Source organism: Perognathus longimembris, chromosome 1 (genome assembly GCF_023159225.1).
Source record: "Perognathus longimembris pacificus isolate PPM17 chromosome 1, ASM2315922v1, whole genome shotgun sequence".
In the NCBI taxonomy this organism is placed as follows: Eukaryota; Metazoa; Chordata; class Mammalia; order Rodentia; family Heteromyidae; genus Perognathus; species Perognathus longimembris.
In genome coordinates this window covers 130,034,919-130,054,115 of record NC_063161.1, presented here as the reverse complement: position 1 = coordinate 130,054,115, position 19,197 = coordinate 130,034,919, and the positions used below count along the sequence as shown (strand labels likewise).

The 19,197-nt window shown below is 44.1% G+C and overlaps 1 protein-coding gene across 1 annotated transcript; it reads left to right on the top strand.

The window, feature by feature from the left end:
• Positions 1-8,894: 8,894 nt before the first annotated feature.
• On the top strand, positions 8,895-17,345 carry Fam205a (family with sequence similarity 205 member A). Its single transcript, XM_048348191.1, has 4 exons — positions 8,895-8,955; positions 12,656-12,713; positions 13,355-15,362; positions 15,651-17,345. Exons 1-4 carry the CDS (start codon positions 8,895-8,897, stop codon positions 17,343-17,345), a joined length of 3,822 nt encoding a protein of 1,273 aa, XP_048204148.1.
• Positions 17,346-19,197: the final 1,852 nt, after the last annotated feature.

Sequence of the window (19,197 nt, the reverse complement as noted above, 5' to 3'; positions counted from 1 at the left end):
TCAGTCCCAACTAGTTGTATTCTTTATTTTTTTTTAAAAGAGAAACATTTTCCTGCCTCATTTTATTAATAAAAAAGCAATTATAACAATAACAACACATTTAAGAAGCTTGGGCTGTTCTCCATGTCCCTGTCCCAGTCTCCCCTAAGCTAGGGAGATTCGTAAGGCTAATTGACCTGGGAGCCCTTTGTGGCTCTGTTGCTATTCCATTGCCTTCTGCCTGCATGGAATAAAAGCCTCTTAGGTCAGTTGATAATGAGGTCATCAAAGGGGTTACATTAGAAAATGACATTGAGGGCTGGGAATATGGCCTAGTGGCAAGAGTGCTTGCCTCCTATACATGAAGCCCTGGGTTCGATTCCCCAGCACCACATATATAGAAAATGGCCAGAATTGGCACTGTGGCTCAAGTGGCAGAGTGCTAGCCTTGAGCAAAAAAGAAGCCAGGGACAGTGCTCAGGCCCTGAGTCCAAGCCCAGGACTGGCAAAGAAGAAAATGACATTGAACTGAATCTTGTACTTAATAATGCAAGTATGCAAACATTTACAATGTTTTAGACACTGTTGCCAGACACTGGGAGACCACAGTGAACAATACACAAGACTTTTGTAGAGTTCATGGACTCTGGGGCAGTTATACAAATGTCTTTAGAGGCAATATGACAAGAGTTGGTTAGAGGAAATGAGTGAAAATACATTGTAGGAGAATTAATCTGGTCAGAGACTGGGGGAAATTTCTTGGAAGAAGTGATTGTAAGCTGATTTTTTAAAGAATAAGAGTTAACCAGTGAGGAGTCAAGAGGAGTGAAGATGCCTCCCCCAAGCTGAGAGTACAACATGAGCAAAGGTATGATGTGTCAGAAGATGGTGACTCACCAAGAAACCCTTGTACGGTTGATAAAGTATAGTAAAATGTTTGAGGCATGACAGGCTGGAGGATGGATGGTAGTCACTTGCCTATCCTTTGATTCTTTCAACAAATATTTAAAATCTACCAAATGCCAGGCACTTTTATAGGTACTTAGAATACAGCCATGAACAAAAAGAGGGATTTTACACTGAGGGTATGCTGGGGGAGGAAACAGAAGAAGCCTAGGTCAAAATGTAATGGGTTGAAAGTGATCAGATATATGCAAAGAAGATATATGGTAAGAAGGTTAGGGAAGATGTGAGTGGGGGCACAGCTTTAAATAGGGAGCTCAGAGCAATTCTCACTAAGAAATGAACATGTTAGCAAGGACTAGAGGGAAACGAGATAGCAAGCCACATGGACAAGTGAAGAAGAGAACATTCCAGCCAAAATTGTAGCTACTGAAGATACATGGAGGTGGCAGCATGCCTCACCTCACAGGAAACTGGAAACCTAAAGCAGAGGAATCAAGGATGATGTCAGAGCAATAAGGGGCCAGATTATGAGGTCTGGGAGACCAATGCAAGGATTGTTGGCTCTTACCCTAAAGAAATTGGGGATACATAATTAGATCTGACCTATGTTTTAAAAGGATCACAGGCTCTAGATTGTTGGGGATATTGTTAGAAGCAGATTCGTTACAAGGTCACTAATAATAGGAAAAGATCATAGAAATCTATAGATGCTGGATTCATGCTGAAGGATTTATTGATATCAAATTTGGATAATTAGTCGAGGATGAAACCAGTGTTCTGGAAAATTGGAGCTGCCATTAACTGATGTGGGAAATACTGACATCCGTGTAACTCTGTGATATGTATTATTGGCTGGTGGTGGAGGATAGGAAATCAGGAGTTCACCTCTGTACAGTCTGAGATGAATATTATACTTCCAGGTGTACATACTGATTCAACAACTTGGGCATATGAGCCTGGAGTTAAAAATGTCCCAGAACACTTCTACACTGTTGGTGGGAATGTAAACATGTTCAACCACTCTGGAAAGCAGTACGGAGATTCCTCAAAAGACTAAACATAGAGCTTCTCTATGACCCAGCAATCCCACTCCTGGGCATTTACCCAAATAACCACAGACAAGACCACATTAAAGCTACCAGCACAACCATTTTCATTGTAGCATTATTTACTATAGCTAAAAATATGGAACCAACCCAGGTGCCCTTCAGTAGATAAATGGATCAAGAAAATGTATGTATACACAATGGAATGCTGTGCTTCCATGAGAAAGAATGACATTGCCCTATTAGTAAGGCAATGGAAAGACTTGGAAAAAATTATATTAAGTGAAGCAAGCCAGACCCAAAGAAATACAGACTGCATGGTTTCTCTCATTTGTAATAACTAGAATAGGTCTATGATATTCTGAGCAGACGATCACAATAGCTCAGTAGCTAGGTGCATATGACCATATAAAATGGAAACGAGATTTTTATATACTGCTTGCCGGTATATCTTATCCTTCTTTTTATTTCCTTTGGTTTATGCCACTGTTTTTTATTTCTGTACCCATTGTCTTGTATATAAGTTTATCTGGTTTGCGAAAGGGAAGGGGAACCCACAAAAATGGCAGGATAAAGGGTGAACCAATGCAACAGTGATACTAGACACTGTGATGGAAATGAACTTTATAACTGGGGGGAGGAGTTGGGGGAGGAAGTGGGAGAAAGTGAGGAAGGGCGTAACACTGTTCAAAAAGAAATGTACTGGTTACTTTATGTTACTATAACTCCTTTGTACATCAGCTTTACAATACATTAAATTGAAAAAAGAAAAGCCCCAGGTTACACAGAGACAGGTACAGATGACAGATAAATAGATAAGATAGATGATCAATCAATAGATAACTGTAACACTACATATGGCCACCAAGGGAGCAGGTATAAGCGAAGGAAAAATTCAAGGGCCAGCCCCTCTAGGACTTTCTTTGTGTGAAAGGGAAGAAGCAGTGAGCAGAGGAAACTGGTAAGCAATATAGCCAATGAGGTAGGAGGGAAGCCAGAGAATGTTATATCCTGGGAACAAAAAGAGGAAAATATTTCAAGGAGAAAATGATCAACAGAATGAAAAGTTGCTTATTAGTCAAGTAAGATGAGGACCTGGAAGAGACTACAGAATACAGAAATCACTCGTAGCCTTGAGAACAGCCTCAGCTGAGCAATGGCTGAACAGATGTGTGGATTCAAGATGGAATGAAAGGAAAGTTGATTATGGTCTTTTGTATCTACAAGTTCAGACAGAAGGAAATAGCTAATAGAGGATCTAAAAAGAGAGGTTTTTTTTGTTGTTGTTTTTAAGATGGGAGGCTTAGCTTGCTGGAGGTTGATGGTACCAGTCAAGAAGTATCAACTGGATTCAATAAAACCAGAAGATTGCTGGAGTGCATAGTGAGACCAAATGAAGGGCTATATTCAGCAAAAAGTACAGATATTTTACTGGTGCATGAATGAAGGCACAAGGAAAGTGCAGAAGAAAGTTACTCTACATACAAATGAGTGTGGGCAAAAATCAAAGGGATAAGTCAGGAGCTGGGAAGAAGCCATGGCTGTTGGGGAAAAGGGGACTGAGAGTAAAGTTAGAAAACTAGAGGTGGGGAAGGGTTGTGCAAGGTTTCTATTAGAGCCTAAGGAGTTGTTGGTGGTGTAAGAGCCTAGATGGGTGTGGAAAGGCTGTTGAAGCTGGACACCAGTGGTTTATGCCTATAATCGTACTTACTCAGGAGGCTGAGAGACCTGGAGCATCTAAGATCAAAGCCAACCTAGGCAGAAAGGCTCCATTTCCAATTAACCAGCAAAAAGCTGTACTTAAGGTATGGCTCAAGTGATAGAGCACCAGCTGTGAGCAAGAAAGCGGAGTAAATGCATGGGGCTTTGAGTTCAAACCCTGGTATCAGCACGTACAAAAACAGGTGGTTGAAGTTGTTGGTGCTGTGTATGAGGCAGTAGTTCCTTGAACCCTGGAGCAGCAGGAAAGTTCCCAGGGAAAGCTCTGAAGGCATGAAGCCTGAGGATGAGCACAGACTGGAGACAGAAACAGGGCAAGGGTGGCATCTTAGTGCTAAGTAAAGGATCCAGAAGAATTTGGGGGTGGATGAAAGGAGGAAAATAGCAAGCAGGACAACAAAGAGGCTGCCCTGAAAAGATAGGATGGACTCCTGCTGGTCACCTAATATCCCTCAGCAGGTGGCACCACTGCCACATCCAACCAACCAACCCAAGACAGCCAAGGGAGTAGAGGGAGCATGACAGGAAGTGCTGAGTTCCCTATAATGTGGTATGAGAAGGGATGCCCTTGGTGCTGAAGGAAAGCCAGGATCAGTCACCATTCCACCAACCAGGAAGTAGAGTCAGGACTTGCTTAATCTGACAGGAACCCACTATTTAACACAATGTGCCCACACAGAAGGACGCAGAAAGCCCAGATGGGAAGAAGCATGGGTGGGTCCCTCCTCTGAGGGTAGTTGTGTGCATAAAGGATGGACTTCCAGCCCCAATTGGTCCCCAGAGGAGAGAGACATGAGGCCCAAGCCTGCTGAGCCAACAATCTCAGGTGTTTTCCTGAAGCATCTTCAAAGATCAAAGGAAGTCATGTGACAGGCACGTCCTCTCTGCATGCTGGGAGTTGGGCAGAGCCACAGAGCTGGGAGACCAGTGGGAGGCCCCAAATGAAGGGAATTGACTAGGAAGGGTCACAATGGCCTTAAGTGGGAAGCTGGGTTAGTGTGCACACATCCTGCTTTAGGGAGGAACAGGTCCTTCCCATGACCCCCCTCCTCCCAGGCTTCTGGCTGTACCTAGCAGATTTCTACCAAAGGAATTTGGACAAATGACCCCCCATGGTGGTTTACTTTTGCAAAAACCCCTCCCCTACTCTACCCTGGGAGGAAGGTCACAGGAGTGAATGTGTGAGTTCATTTCCTTGTTTTGTTCAATCCCATCATGCCAGCCCCTTGCCAACAGGCCACAGGGACTCCAAGCAGGAGCAGAAACTCCATACCCCATTTGAAATGTCAGCGTGACACTGATCCTCAGACTCACATCTCCATTTATCCACCTTAATTCTAGTCCTCTCCTCTACATGCTTGGAAAGGAGGGAGAGGAGAGGGAAAAGGAGAAGAGAGAAAGAAGTGAGGAAAAGAAAAGAGAAAAGGGAGAAAAGAGGACCTCTTACCCCCAAATTCCCACATCCTCTGAATCCTACCTTTCAATAGCATCAATTTAGCCTCTAGCCAACCACCTTCTTATCACCTTATAGTTGTCTTTTCCTTTCCAGGCTAAATCCTTGGAAAGAATGAAGACTGTTGTTTAAAAAGCAAGTTATAAATTGCATTCATATTGTACTCTTTTCTGATCTGAAAAATTTGAAAAGGACAGTGACTTGTGCTAAAGTAGCCAAATGTCATCAAGTTGACCAGACATGAGGGTTGGGGTGAGGGAAGGGACAGAATCTGCTTAGGAAAGCTGTACCTTTCACCAAGGAACTGGCAGAAAAAAAGAATGGAAATGCAGGTAAGAATGAGATTTCCAAAAAGGTTGAAATGGTGAGGTGAGAGGACCCTGAAAAGAACTTGGAGTGAGTTGGAGGGGAGAGGGACACAGCAGTGTTTCCTTTGTAGAGGACAGGGAGGAGCCCCACTTGGTATGGACTCTGGAGTCAAGTGCTGGCCTTGCAGACTCCCCAAAGAGCATCACTAGAGAGCACCATACTATTTTTGAATTTGGTGTTGGTGCTACACATGTCCTTTGGCTAATCCCTTGAGAGCTCTTCACCTTTCTTCAGCACCAGAAACTGCCTAAGGACCACATAGGCCTTGTCAAAGTTCCTTTCCTCCAGCATCTTGCCTAGGACTTCACCAATGCCAGTCAGGTTCCCCACTGGCTTTCCCCCCACGGTCTCTACCATGAACTCTTGGTATTTTGGAAAGGTTACCATCTTGTGTTATCTATCTATCAATGTATATACGTATATATGTACATATGTATCTCATGTTATACACACACACACACACACACACACACACACTGAGGCAAGGGCTTGCTATGTAGCCCAGACTAGCCTTGAACCCTGCCTTATCCTCCTACATGTGCCACCGCAGCTGATCAAGCAGTTATCTCCTCCCACTATTGGTCCACTCCCACTAATTTGGGTTCCTTTCTGTGTTATACATTGGTTTTAATCAGTATACAGTAACAGGTATCCACTGTTATAGCATAATGCTAGATGAATGTCATGGACATTTATCACTGAGGTCTTGGGTGGTAAAAGAACTTACCATGGGCTGGGGATATGGCCTAGTGGTGAGTGCTTGCCTTGTATACATGAAGCCCTGGGTTTGATTACCCAGCACCCCACATATACAGAAAACGGCCAGAAGTGGCGCTGTGGCTCAAGTGGCAGAGTGCTAGCCTTGAGCAAAAAGAAGCCAGGGACAGTGCTTAGGTCCTGAGTCCAAGCCCCAGGACTGGCAAAAAAAAGAAAGAAAGAAAGAAAAAGAAAGCATTTACCATGACAAGGGACTAGGGGAAACAAAGATCTATTAGGAATTGGTACAAGAGACATACAGCAGGCAGCTAACCACTCAAAGAGGCACAGCTGCTCCCAGATAGGTTCAAGAGTAAGGTTTATGTCTTTGGTTAGATTTTGATTGGCTATTGCCTGTTTTGTGGAACCTAGTGATTTGCTGTCTCTTTCTTTCACTGTGATTTAAATTTCTTATGTGCGATTGGCTTGAGCCCTGGTTTTCATAGCTGGTTTCCATCTGGCCTGTTTCCCTGCTGTTACTTGCTTCTTTCTACCTGAACCCTGTCCACCTTGTCATCTTACATTGGGACTCCTACGCATCATGTATTCTTTCCTGTTTAATTTTTTTCCTTTTCAATTTTTTAAAAAGTTGTTTTTTTTAAATTATTTTATCATTTGGTAGAACTTACCACTAGTTCTGGGCTTTGCTTTGTAATAAGTGAAAAAGGCTTTTTAAATGCTTAAGAGTATAAGCACAAAGAAAGCATCAAAGGGGATGATAGCCGATGAAGAGAGAGGATAGTGAATTTTAAGTATCAATAAAATTTTAGAGTGAAAAACAGGTGGGTTAATGGTATGGTAATAGATTTTTTAATGAAGTAGAAATAAGCAAACCAGAATTTCAAGAAATATTTGAACAAGCTCTGGGTGGGAGTATATCTTGTCCCTGGCCATTACCTACTATATTTTTCTCTCCTTCCTGGCCATCCTGAAGTGCACAGCTCCACTCCCTTACACTCTCTCCATCATGATGTTATATTTCGCTTAAAGGCCTATAGCAATGGAGTCAAGTCACCATGGTCTGAAACCTCAGAAATTGTGAGTCAAAACAAATCTTTCCTCCTGTAGGTTGATCTATCTTAGGTATTGACTCATATGGCACAGAGCTACATAACACACTATCTAGCTTAGGGATAATTACTCTGCAGGAGTGTCCCAACATGCTTCAGAGATTTTGAGTTTATAGGTTTTTCTTTTCTTCTATTTGAGAACTTTCTCACAAGGGCTAAACATTCTGAAGGATTTTTCTGAAATCTTATGTGTTGTATAAATAACACAATATCAAGCTATAGCAGTCTGTTCACAAGTGTTGTTTTAGTTCAGTAACTAACCAGGATACTTTCAATTGCACAAGTTTAAAAATAATTTTTTCTTTCTCTCCTATTCCCCTCCTCTAACTCTTCATTCTTCATGTGAGGGAATTAATGAATGTCTTTACAGCTCCAGTTGAGGAGTAAAAGAATATTTGGGACAACAAGGAATACAATTCTGGAGATGAACATCAGACTATTGGGGAATAAGCAGACTTAAGGCCAGTATATGGTCCAAATCCATGCCTCAGCAGAACATCCAGAAGCCCATGAACTTTTCTATAAAAGCTACCTTCTTCTACTCAGTAGGATTGTGCTTCCTGCTGAGATAATCGCTGACACAATCTTCATTTTCTCTAGGAAACTTAATAAACTTTTATTTCCTTTTCTCCAAGAACTATTTTATTCTAAATTGCCATTGAGTTTGGAGAAGCTGTATTTCAGATTACAAAGGATCATCATGCAGAAAAATGTGAAAATGAATAGACAAGTGTGATGAGTATGGAAGTGACTTTGAAGCCATTTTCCCCGTTTTATATTTTAACAAAATTCATGTAAAACAATAATCTCACAAGCAAATGCCAAAACACCAAAAATGAGAATATTCAACTCCAAACACCAAGTGTTTTGTGGCCTAGACAGACAGGATGCTATAATGTGGGTAGAAACCACTCTGGAAACTCAAGTCTTGGACAAAACCCCAGAGGTGAATGGCATTCATGTCCCTCCATGGAAGGTTACAATCTCTTCTCACCCACACAGATTGAAGGGTCCCCTCCTTTCTCCCATAATGTTATTTGAAAATACTGCCACAACAGCCTTTGCATTTCTTATTCTATTGCCTGAAACATCAAAGCTGTCCATTTCTAAACTCTAACCATGCTCTGCCCTCCCTAAAGTCCCATTAAACGGTTCACATGTAAATTTTCAGGAGAAGTCACTCTGTGCCAGCCACTCTGTCTCACAAGGTGAACTGTGTGTCACAGCCCTCTGTTTTCTGGGGAAAGATGACCTGACGGTTGTAGAAAAGGAACAACACAAGCCAACAGTAAGCTGGTAGTAAAGAGAAAGTAGGAAGTAAGACACTGCTTGTGAATGTGGCATATACAGATGCATGCTACCTTGACACATGACACAGAAGGGCTTTGTGATGCAATCAGCTTGGCTTCATTCTGCCCTCTGTGAGGTGGACATGATAGGATCGTCATTACTCCTAAGGACCTTGAACTCATAGAGGAATGGCTGGTCTCCTTAGGCTAATAAGATTTAGACCATGTTGGGTGCTTCATGTGTTCTGATAGATGTTGAATATCCCTTATATTACTATGTCATCATCTTCATCATTATTCTAACTATATGGCAAATGAAAAGGCGTTACTATGGAGTGAGGCTTGCACCTATAAGGAGCTGCTGCTGGGTAAGGAAATCCTATGACCACAGCTGAACTAATTTAAGATTTTGTGTCTTTGTGTACTGGTATTGGGACTTGAATTCAAGGCCTTGAGTTCTTTTTTTTTTTCCTTCATTTTTTGTCAGTCATGGGACTTGAACTCAGGGCCTAGGCACTGTCCCTGAGCTTTTATACTCAAGGTGAGTGCTCTGTCACTCTGAGCCACAGTACAACCCCCAGTTTTTAGGTGGTTAATTGGAGATAATAGTCTCACAGCCTTTCCTCAATCTGAGGATTGAGGCTTCAAACATCAATCTTCAGATCTCAGCCCCTTGAACAAGTAGCTAGAATTACAGGCATGAGTCAACCGAACTCAGCACTTTTTATTTTATAGTTATTATAAAAGTGATATACCTAGGGGTTACTGTTTCATAAAGGCCTTGAATTCTTGCTCATATTTTTAACTCATGACTTAGCCACACTTTTAGTTCTAGTTAAGACTTTTTAGCAGAAGTATTTAGAAAAGATCCAAGGAAAGTAATTAGAGAAGACAAGCCTTCTCAGAACATTTATTTAACAAGTCATCCTGGCATTGTACACTAATTGAAAAGCCAAGAACCTCTCTATTTGGCATGGGTCTAGAACTAGATAGAAAAACAACCTCACCGGCTATCAGAAGTCCTTCAATTTTGTGGACTTTGTAAACAATAGCCTTTGGGTTGCCAAAAACACTCTTCCAAGCCAGGCACTAGCGGCTCACATCTGTAATTCCTAGTTACTCAGGAGGCTAAGATCTGAGAATCATGGTTCAAAGCTAGTCTGGGTGGGAAAGTCTGTGAGACTCTTATTTCCAGTTCATCATCAGAAAACAGAGTGGTACTGTGGCTCAAAGTGATAGAGCACTAGCTTTGAGCAAAAGGAGGACAGTGCCCAGGCCCCGAGTTCAAGCACAACAACAAAAGAATAAATAAAACTCTTCCTTTAGTCTGTTCAGCTTTTTTCTCCCTCTTAAAAATTTATTTAGTGCCAGTACTGAGGCTTAAACTCAGGGCCTGAACACTGTCCCTTACTTTTTTCACTCAGGACAAGTGCTTTACCACAAGTTGCTTTACCACAGATCTACATCCAGCTTTCTGGTGCTTAATTTGAGAAGATAAGAATCTCATGGCTGGCACTGGTGGCTTGCACCTGTAATCCTAGCTACTTAGGAGGCTGAAATCTGAGGATCACTGTTCAAAGCCTGGGTAGAAAAGTCCATGAGATTCTTATCACCAACAAACTACTTTAAAAAGCCAGAAGTGGTGCTGTGGCTCAAGCAATAGAGTGCTAGCCTTGAGCACAAAGAGGCTCAGGGAAAGCACTCAGGCCCTAAGTTCAAGCCCTGGGACCAGCAAAACAACAAAAAAAAACAGATAAGAATCTCATGAACTTCCTTCCTGGGCTAGCTTCAAACAATAATCCTTAGATCTCAGTTTCTTGAGGAGCTAGGATTACAGGTGTGAGCCACCAGCACCCAGCAGCTTTTCCTTTTTGAGATATCCTTATCTCCCTGCAGAAATTGTCATTAGAGTGGGGACAGGAGAAAGGAAAATAGTCTCAAAGTGAATCTCAAGTATTCAGAGAAGATAATGTTGGGATATAAAAAAGGTGGAATACAGGGAATCCAATCCTCTTTTTAGAAGCCTTTCCTGCTATAGTTTCTCTTTCTTTCAGGGCTTTCACTTTCAAATAAAATTATTTTTATATACCACCCCCCCCCCCTTTATTTTGTCAGTCCTGGGGCTTGAACTCTGGGCCTGGCACTGTTCCTCAACTCTTCAGCTCAAAGCTAGTCCTCTACCACTTTGAGCCTTCTGGTTGTCTGTTGATTAGAGACAAGAGTCTCACAGGGCTGGGGATATAGCCTAGTGGCAAGAGTGCCTGCCTCATATACACGAGGCCCTAGGTTCGATTCCCCAGCACCACATATACAGAAAACGGCCAGAAGCGGCGCTGTGGCTCAAGTGGCAGAGTGCTAGCCTTGAGCGGGAAGAAGCCAGGGACAGTGCTCAGGCTCTGAGTCCAAGGCCCATGACTGGCCAAAAAAAAAAAAAAGAGTCTCACAGACTTTCCTTCCCAGACTGGCTTTGAACCACAATCATCACATCTCAGCCTCCTGATTACATCAGTAATTTTTAAAAGGGGCGGGGGGTAAAAACAAACTAGAGGAGAGTGTATGAAAAGTGGGAAGGTACACAAAAAAAGGAAAGGCAAATGTTTATGATCTTTTTCTCATTTTGGACACTATGCTAATACTTGTTTCCCTCTTTTTAGCATCACCGAAAGGTCAGGCAAAGGGCTAGAGCATCAAGAGGTAAAGTTCCAATCTCTCCTCTGACTCATACTACAGGCAGGCTTCTCATGGCTTCTGTTCCTCTGTGACCCTTGGTGCCAAGAAATGTGTGTTGTAAGCACTAAAGTTTCACAGCTCTGGATGAGAAATCAGAATAGTCAAAAACTGGAAATTTTCCAAGAATTGAGGAAGTTGGGTAGATTTTTTTTTTTGCCAGTCCTGGGACTTGAATTCAGGGCCTGAGCACTGTCCGTGGCTTCTTCTTTTTTCTTTTACTCAAGGCTAGCACACTACCACTTGTGCCACAGCGCCACTTCCAGCTTCCAGGTGGATGTTCTTAAGTGTATCATTTACTAGTTTTTATGAGCCTGTGGAATTAATCTCTAGCAGTATCTAAAGATAGGTGTATTATTAAAAATTCTCACTCATAGGTGGTTTGGAGGTTCCTCAAAAGACTAAACATAGAACTTCACTATGACCACATACCACCATTGGCATCTATCCTGATCATTACAAGTCAAGATACGGAAAAGAAACCTACACATCCATGGTCACTATAGCCAAGTTATGGAAGGAGCTGAGGTGCCCTACAATAGATGAGTGGATCAATAAAATGTGGTACCCATACACAATGGAGTTTTATTCATTCATTAGAAAGAGCAAGCTTATATCACTTGAAGCAAAATGGATGGACTTAGAACAAATCATGTTAAGTGGGGTGAGCCAAGCACAGAGGGACAAACAGCATATTTTCTTTCATCTGTGGAAACTAGATATAAAATATAACCAGACATGATAACCTAAACAGGATTCCAAGCATTCACATACAAACAGAATAAAGGAAGATGCCCTCAGGGGAGGTACCTGAAAGTGAATATTTAAGATGCTATTTATCAAAACAAATTCCAGGAAATGGAAACATGGGTTTTTGTTGCTATTGTTGTTGGTTGCTTTTGTTTGCTCTTTTGTTTGTTTAGGAGGGGCAAAGTGGGGCACAGAAAGGGAGGAAGAAAGAGTAAACAAACACAATCATGCTCTTCAGTATACACTATTGTGAAGCATGAACTATGTAACTGTGGGAAGGGACAGGAGGGGGAAACAAAGGAAGGGATGACACTTTCCAAAAAAAAAAAAGAAAAAAAGAAATGTACTCATTACCTGAATTATTAAATGGTAACCCCTCTGTACAACATCTTACTAATAACAAAAAATTATATTAAAATCCTCACTCAGGTCAGGGGCAGCATATTGTAACTGGAGATGCTATACACAAACATGCCCTAGAGCACTGGCTCTTATGTTTTCAGTTTCCTCTCACTAAGTAAAGGCCTGAAGATTTAGCATCCTATAGGATGTCCCTGAAATATTCCCTTAACACTGTGTTTTGTTCCTCAGCTAAGAGACTTATCCAAGAAGGTGAGACGCCATGGGAGCTGCTTTTTGTCATGAAAAGGTGATTTCTTGCCCTTTGCAGTTTCCCAACTCCCAGCCTGGTCCATGATGAATAATTGGCCTGGCATGGGGGCAGGGATGAGGAGAGGGTGGGGGTGGGGAGTCTACTTGACTGACTGAGAGGTTACCCAAGCAGAGTGAAGTCCAGATGGCTCAGCAGGAAAAAGCCAGTAACCTAATTCTACTCTGTGCTAGGGTCACAGCAGCTCTGCAATTCAGGATTCAACTAGTACATAATTCACAAAAGAAATTATATGGGTTTAATTCAGCCAGGAGACAAATTATCCAGCCAAGAGAATGGATTCTACATAAAGAAATCATCAGAGTCATCTTCTCTTTATGGCTAGCTATGCTCTTTAAGGGCAGAGTCCAAGTCTGGCTGGACTTTGCTGACACTGGCTTTTGTGGTCTGACTTCAGGGAGGTCATTTCCTGGGCCTCACACTTTCAAAGGATACCCGTCATCATCTTAAGATTTCTAGAGGATGGGACTGAGTCTTAACAAATGCTGGGTACAGGAGCAGGAATATCTGCTACTTCTCAGAATAAAGAGCTTCTACAAGGAGCTCCCTTTCCACAGGGTAGGCTGAGATAACCTGTAGGACTGGGAATGGTGCAATATCCCCAGCCACACTCTTCCAAGGAGGCAGAAGTCCTCCATTGTTAACAGTTGCTATGTTTTCCTTCCCAGCCAGGGCTGGCTTCCTCAAGAGAAAAGTGTGCGGCAGCTCCTGTGTACAGATCCCAAATGCAAAATCTGCAATACTGTGGCTCAGGAGATTCAGGAGTTGTTAGAGGTTGACACCAACCAGTTCTCCACCACAAGTGTGTCTTTTGAACAGAAGCTGAAGCTTCATCCTCAGCACTCCAGAGAAACTGCACTACAATCTGTTACCCCAAGAGTAACAGAACCCTTCGCTGAGTCAACTGGTGTAGTTGAAATCCGTGAATGCTGGGCTGATCACCTCCAACTAGGGCAGGACATTCAATTGCCAGAGGTGTCCCTGGGCTCAGAGACTGTGGCTTCTTCAAGGCTTGAGGAAACTGCAATTATAGTGAATGAGCAGGAGACACAGGTCACCCCTAACGATGTCCAGGGGACTCAGGATCATTCCTCTTTGAATCTGCAGGTCCCTTTCTCATGCCAAAATCTAGAGATCACATGCCTGACTCATCCTATGGCTATGCAGATTGTCCCCAGGATCCACTTGCCTTTTGTCAAAGCTGACATACTCAGGCTTCTTGAGTTACATGTTAAAAAATGGGTGCATTTTCAGAGGTGGGGACTCCCCAGACGTGTGGAGCAGTCCCTAAGGCAACTTATGCCAAGTCCACCTATGTGTTACCAGCCTGAAACTAACCAACCAGTTCCTTTTATCCTGAGTAATACTCCTCAGACATGCATACGTGGATTTGGGACTATCTGCCATGAGACATGGTGTCCCTATGTGGCTGGCCAACACCTCCAGATCTTTTGGGTTTCTGAATGGTCTACTACTGACCCAGTACAAAGGCACCACTACCAACATATCCAAAATCCGAAGGCAATAACCTTACCCTCTCCTACTGTTAAAGTCTTAGAGGGTCTCTGTCCACTATTTGGTGAACAGACTAATAGCTCAAGGAGCAATCTGCAGCAAAAGCACTACCAGCTGTTCTGTGGCCTCCCTTCTCTGCACAGTGAGTCTCTGGTTGCCACTTTATTAGATCCTCAAAGTCTCTCCAAGAATATGTCCAGTCCATTTGTGAAGGATCATCACCTCTTCAAGGAGTTCTCCTACCTCCCCTTACTGAGTCAGCCCTGCCTTGAGTCACCCCAGCCCTCTTCCCCACCTTGTCCAACAGAAGAGTCTCCAAGTCAGCATCAAGAGACTCCAATCATCCCATTTCTGACTCAGGCTGAGTGTGAAGCCTTGGAATGGCACCTGCTGCAGAGGCAGCTCCAGCTTCAGTGGGGCCTGCCAGCTGCCTTCCAGAGACCCCAGCATGCACAGAGCCCCATGCAGTGTGAAATGTGCAACAAAGCCCAGTCTCTCAAGATTCAGAAAACTTTACGGTCAGAGAAGCTCTCAATCCTCACCAGAGAACTTTTCTTCTTCCCAGAGCATTCCCGCAGGCTGCTGGGATTCCACCTCCAGAAACACTTGATTCACCTTCGCTGGGGCCTGCCTGAGAAGATCCAGAAGTCCATCCAGTTGCTCCTTTCCTCCACGGGCCAGCAGCCCCTGTCCTGGAGCAGCAGAGCACTACCCAACGTGAGCACCTCCCAGCCTGGGGCCCCAGAGGCCAAAGGAGATGGCTGTGTCTTCTCCCCCATGATGTCAAAAGTGTCTGTCCCCATGCCACATTTGTTTGTACAAGCTCAGGCAATGTTGCAAAGCCACATTGACTCCAAATGTGGGCAGATCCACCAGGGCAAGGTCCCTGTTCTTGTACATAGTTCCTGGGAATGCAGAATTCCTGAGGTGCTAGCAATGGCTCCCTTCCCTGACATGCTGCAAGGGCAGCTGCTGGAGCTGAAAGCAAGTGATCCTAATCTACATCACAAAATGATGCCCTGTGAGCCAATGGCCCTTGGCCAGCAGCCACAGGCCTTACTGGGTAGTGTCATTGAACACCATATGCTGCCCCAAGCCTCATCTGAGGAAACCATTGAGAAACAGAGCTTACCAAATATGGCCACCAAACACCATGAATTGCCGGAAGCCCTGTCTGAAGCAACCATTGAGAAGCAGGCATTACCAAGTGCTGCCACTGAACACCATGAACTACTCCAAGCCCAGTCTGAGGAAACCATTGAGAAGCAAGCATTACCAAGTGCTGCCACTGAATACCACGGACTTCCCCAAGCCCAGTCTGAAGAAACTATTGAGAAGCAGGCCTTACCAAGTGCTGCCACTGAACACCAAAAGCATCCCCAAGCCCTAACTGAGAAAAACATTGAGAAACTGGAGACAACTTTACGGCATAAGTATCTGGCCTTCTTGTCAGGCCTGCCTGCTCTTTACTATGTGGCTCTCTCTAGAGTTACATCCCCAGTACCCACTAGCCAACCTGTTACCACAGAGATGGTGCCTGAGCCTATTAAAATCCCACAGGAGCCTCTGGCTCAGATGCTCTCACTTGAAGCCTTAGTCAAGAGGCCTGAGTCAGGCTTTCAAGATGATAACAAACCTTGTGAAGTCACTGTAGAAAAGTCCCAGGCTGAAGTGCAGGTGGAAGCAGAAACAGAAATGGCACCACCCAAGGGACAGACATTTCCTGCCAGCCCTTGCTTACTCAATGCACGTATACTTGCTAAATTAAATTTCCACATGAAAAAAAAGGTCCTAGAGATACAACTGGGGATTCCTGAAGGTGCAAGGAAGTCCAAAGAACCACATGCAGCAGTTCCAGAGAACATATCCACACAGGAGGGTAATCAGAGTAAGCAACACCAAGGAAACACAGCGCTCCAGGAACTATCTACTCCTCTTCACTCTCCTCCCACCCCAGCTTCAGAGTGGCTCCACCCTAAAGAAAAGCAGGCCTCTGAGCCACAGGCAATGCAACACAACCAAAAGCACCCTGGTCTGAAAGCAGTGCCCCATGATCTTGCACCCTGGAGCTCTGAGATCCCCCAACTTGGTGGGGACATGCCTGAGGCTCCGGTGCTTTGTGTTCAGGTTCAAACCAATGTGAGCAACCCCAGCCTGGAGAAACCCAGGAGCCCTGAGCCCCAAAGCCCAGGGAAAAGCAAGGACTCTGCCCATGTGTCCATGCTGGCAAGAAAGAGGGAGGACCCAGGGAAGCTGGAGGCAGCAGGGGACTTTGAAGGAAGAGATGCAGGGTTCGGGCTCTCCTCTGCCATGGAGGAAGTTCAGCCATTGAAGTTCCATGGCAAAGTTCAGAGACCAGAGGGGATACTTCTGAACAAGACACCCCAAGGCTCCTGGCGATGGAAATATGGCTTTCATCCTGTAAATCCCTGTAAACACAGCCCCCAGAGTCACCCACAGCCTAAGTTCCCAGAGTCGATTCCTAGAAGAAGAGACTCTGAACATAAGACTCTGAGCATGCCACACCGACAAACCAAGCCAAATGGCATCCTCTCACCTGAAAGGATCCCCAACAATGCCCAGCCTGTGGTGGCCCAGGCTCCCCAAGGCCAGCCCTTCCTGGACCAAACAACTCAGGATCAGCCTTTGCAGAGCCCAGCTTGCAAAGGTCGGGTTTTGAAGGGGCCCAAGATGCCGGCCCATATTCTAAAGGAGGCCAGACTTGCAGATACTGGCCTGAGAGGTAAGATAAAATCCTTTCTATACCGCATGAGCCCTGAGATGACAGGCAAAGGGCACCTGGAATCCACATCCTGTACAGCTGGCAAGGAGGCCAAACCCAGAACACAAAATGTCCTAAGCAGCCTGGCTCACACCCCAAGTCCCACGAAGAGAATCAAGACAGAGAAGGCAATGGCACACCCCAAGGTCCAGTCTGCTCCTACTGAGAAATCAGTGGGTGCAGCCTCCTTAAGTGGTTCCCCTTCCCCAGGCAATAAGCTTCGCCTGCGCTCCAGACCACAAGGCTCTGCCTCAGTGCAAGGCCACCCCCCAATGCCCTCGGCTTCTGCCACCAAACAAGGGAATGTACCCTAGGTCCCAATCCTTACCTCAGAAACATCACTCTCAAGAAACATCCTTGTGCAATAACAAAGCAATTCTAGACTCCCCAACCTCTACATCCCTTGAAGTATACTACTATTGGCATTTCCATTAATAAGTAGGTGGGGCAGAATGGCACTCCAAATATACTCTAGACCTCTATGTAAAGAGTCATCTGGCTGTTCTTTTCTCTGCTGCACTTTGTGAGGGGAAGAGAAGAAAAAGCTTTTAAGCTGCCTCATCTAAGAAAGGAAATTAATCCCAATTGAAACTGATCATTTTAGTATCACATTGTAAACTTTTTGATGGGTTTTTATGTTTATCAGTAGCATATAGCTAGTATGACAAATGTCAAAAGCTAAATGGCAGAATCTGTCTGATCCCTGTTATAACTAGAGAGTCCACCTGAGTGGCTGCCATAACCCTGTGGATTCTATATCCGCTGCCTGATCTGCAGGAAATGATGCCTTCTGGAATGATGATCACAGTAGAAAATGAAGGAGGACTTCCAGCTACCAGAAGAAGGTGGAAGGTAGAGGTCTGTGTACTTGGTTTGAAAACTGACATATTGCAGCCAGCACAACAAAGGACAAAAGTCAGTTTGGGTGGCACTCAAATGAACCACGAAGCCAACCTAAGGCTAAGTGTTTGAGGGATGGGAGTGAGTCAGCTCTGAGCTTGGGTCCACTTTGCACTTACATTGATGAAGGGAAGTTGAGTCTTGAAGTTTCTTAAGAACCAAAGCACTAGAAGCTTTCCAGAGATATCTAAGGCTGCTAAGTTCTGCCGTGTCTTATTTCAACACCACGATATCTGGAGTGGTTCTACACTGCTCTTTTCTACTATCCATGCCTCTGAGCTACTTTCTTGTGTTGGTACTGGGGACTTAGGACTTTTTCTACTCAGGACTGGTGCTCTACCACTTGAGCCACAGCTCCATGTTTCTGAGTTACTTTCATGGCAAGTAATGAAGCTGAACTCAGCCAAAACTTTTACCTCACAGGATCTACCTACAATGGTAACTTCCCCTTAGAGCATGACAGTACTCTGCTCCACCAAGACCTGTACACATAAATGTGACATCTCCAGGCCTTGCTTCCTGTTATCTATCTCTTCATTACACTCACTGCATTTCAGAGAGCATCAAGGTGATTTTCTTTACCTTGATTGCCAAAGAAGGATTTTAAGGATTTTGGAAAAGATCTTGTTTCTTAGTCACAAAAAGTAAATGTGTGTGTGTGTGTGTGTGTGTGTGTGTGTGTGTGTGTGTGTGTGTGTGCCTGACCTCCAGATCAGTCTTGCTTGGCTTGTTTTGCTCAAGGCTGGTGCTCTATTACTTGAGCCACATATCACTTCTGGCTCTTGGCCACTTAATTGAAGATGAGACAGACTTTCCTGTCAGGCTGAATTTGAAACGTGATCTTCAGCTCTCAGCCTAGGATTATAGGCATGAGCCACCAGCACCTGCCTAAAACATAGAAAAGTTAAGGCCATACAGGACTCTATAACTAGATCAAACTTCTGTTTCCTGTGTCTCTTTTTCTGGGAATGTATAACTTACGATTTTTTTTTTTTTTTTTTTTTTTTTTGCCAGTCCTGGGCCTTGGACTCAGGGCCTGAGCACTGTCCCTGGCTTCTCTTTGCTCAAGGCTAGCACTCTGCCACTTGAGCCACAGCGCCACTTCTGGCCATTTTCTATATATGTGGTGCTGGGGAATCGAACCCAGGGCTACATGTATACGAGTCAAGCACTCTTGCCACTAGGCTATATTCCCAGCCCTATCTTATGATTTTTGGAAGTGTCTATCACTAATGAAAGTATGCTGTGCAGTCCTCTCTCTCTCTC

Excerpts from the sequence above, each read along its gene's own strand:
- Fam205a (XM_048348191.1), top strand. The coding sequence starts at position 8,895 with ATGGCAAATGAAAAGGCGTTACTATGGAGTGAGGCTTGCACCTATAAG. Across the intron at positions 12,714-13,354 it reads CTGCTTTTTGTCATGAAAAG|GAGGCAGAAGTCCTCCATTG; the intron begins GTGATTTCTTGC and ends CACTCTTCCAAG. Across the intron at positions 15,363-15,650 it reads AAGCCTCATCTGAGGAAACC|ATTGAGAAACTGGAGACAAC; the intron begins ATTGAGAAACAG and ends ACTGAGAAAAAC.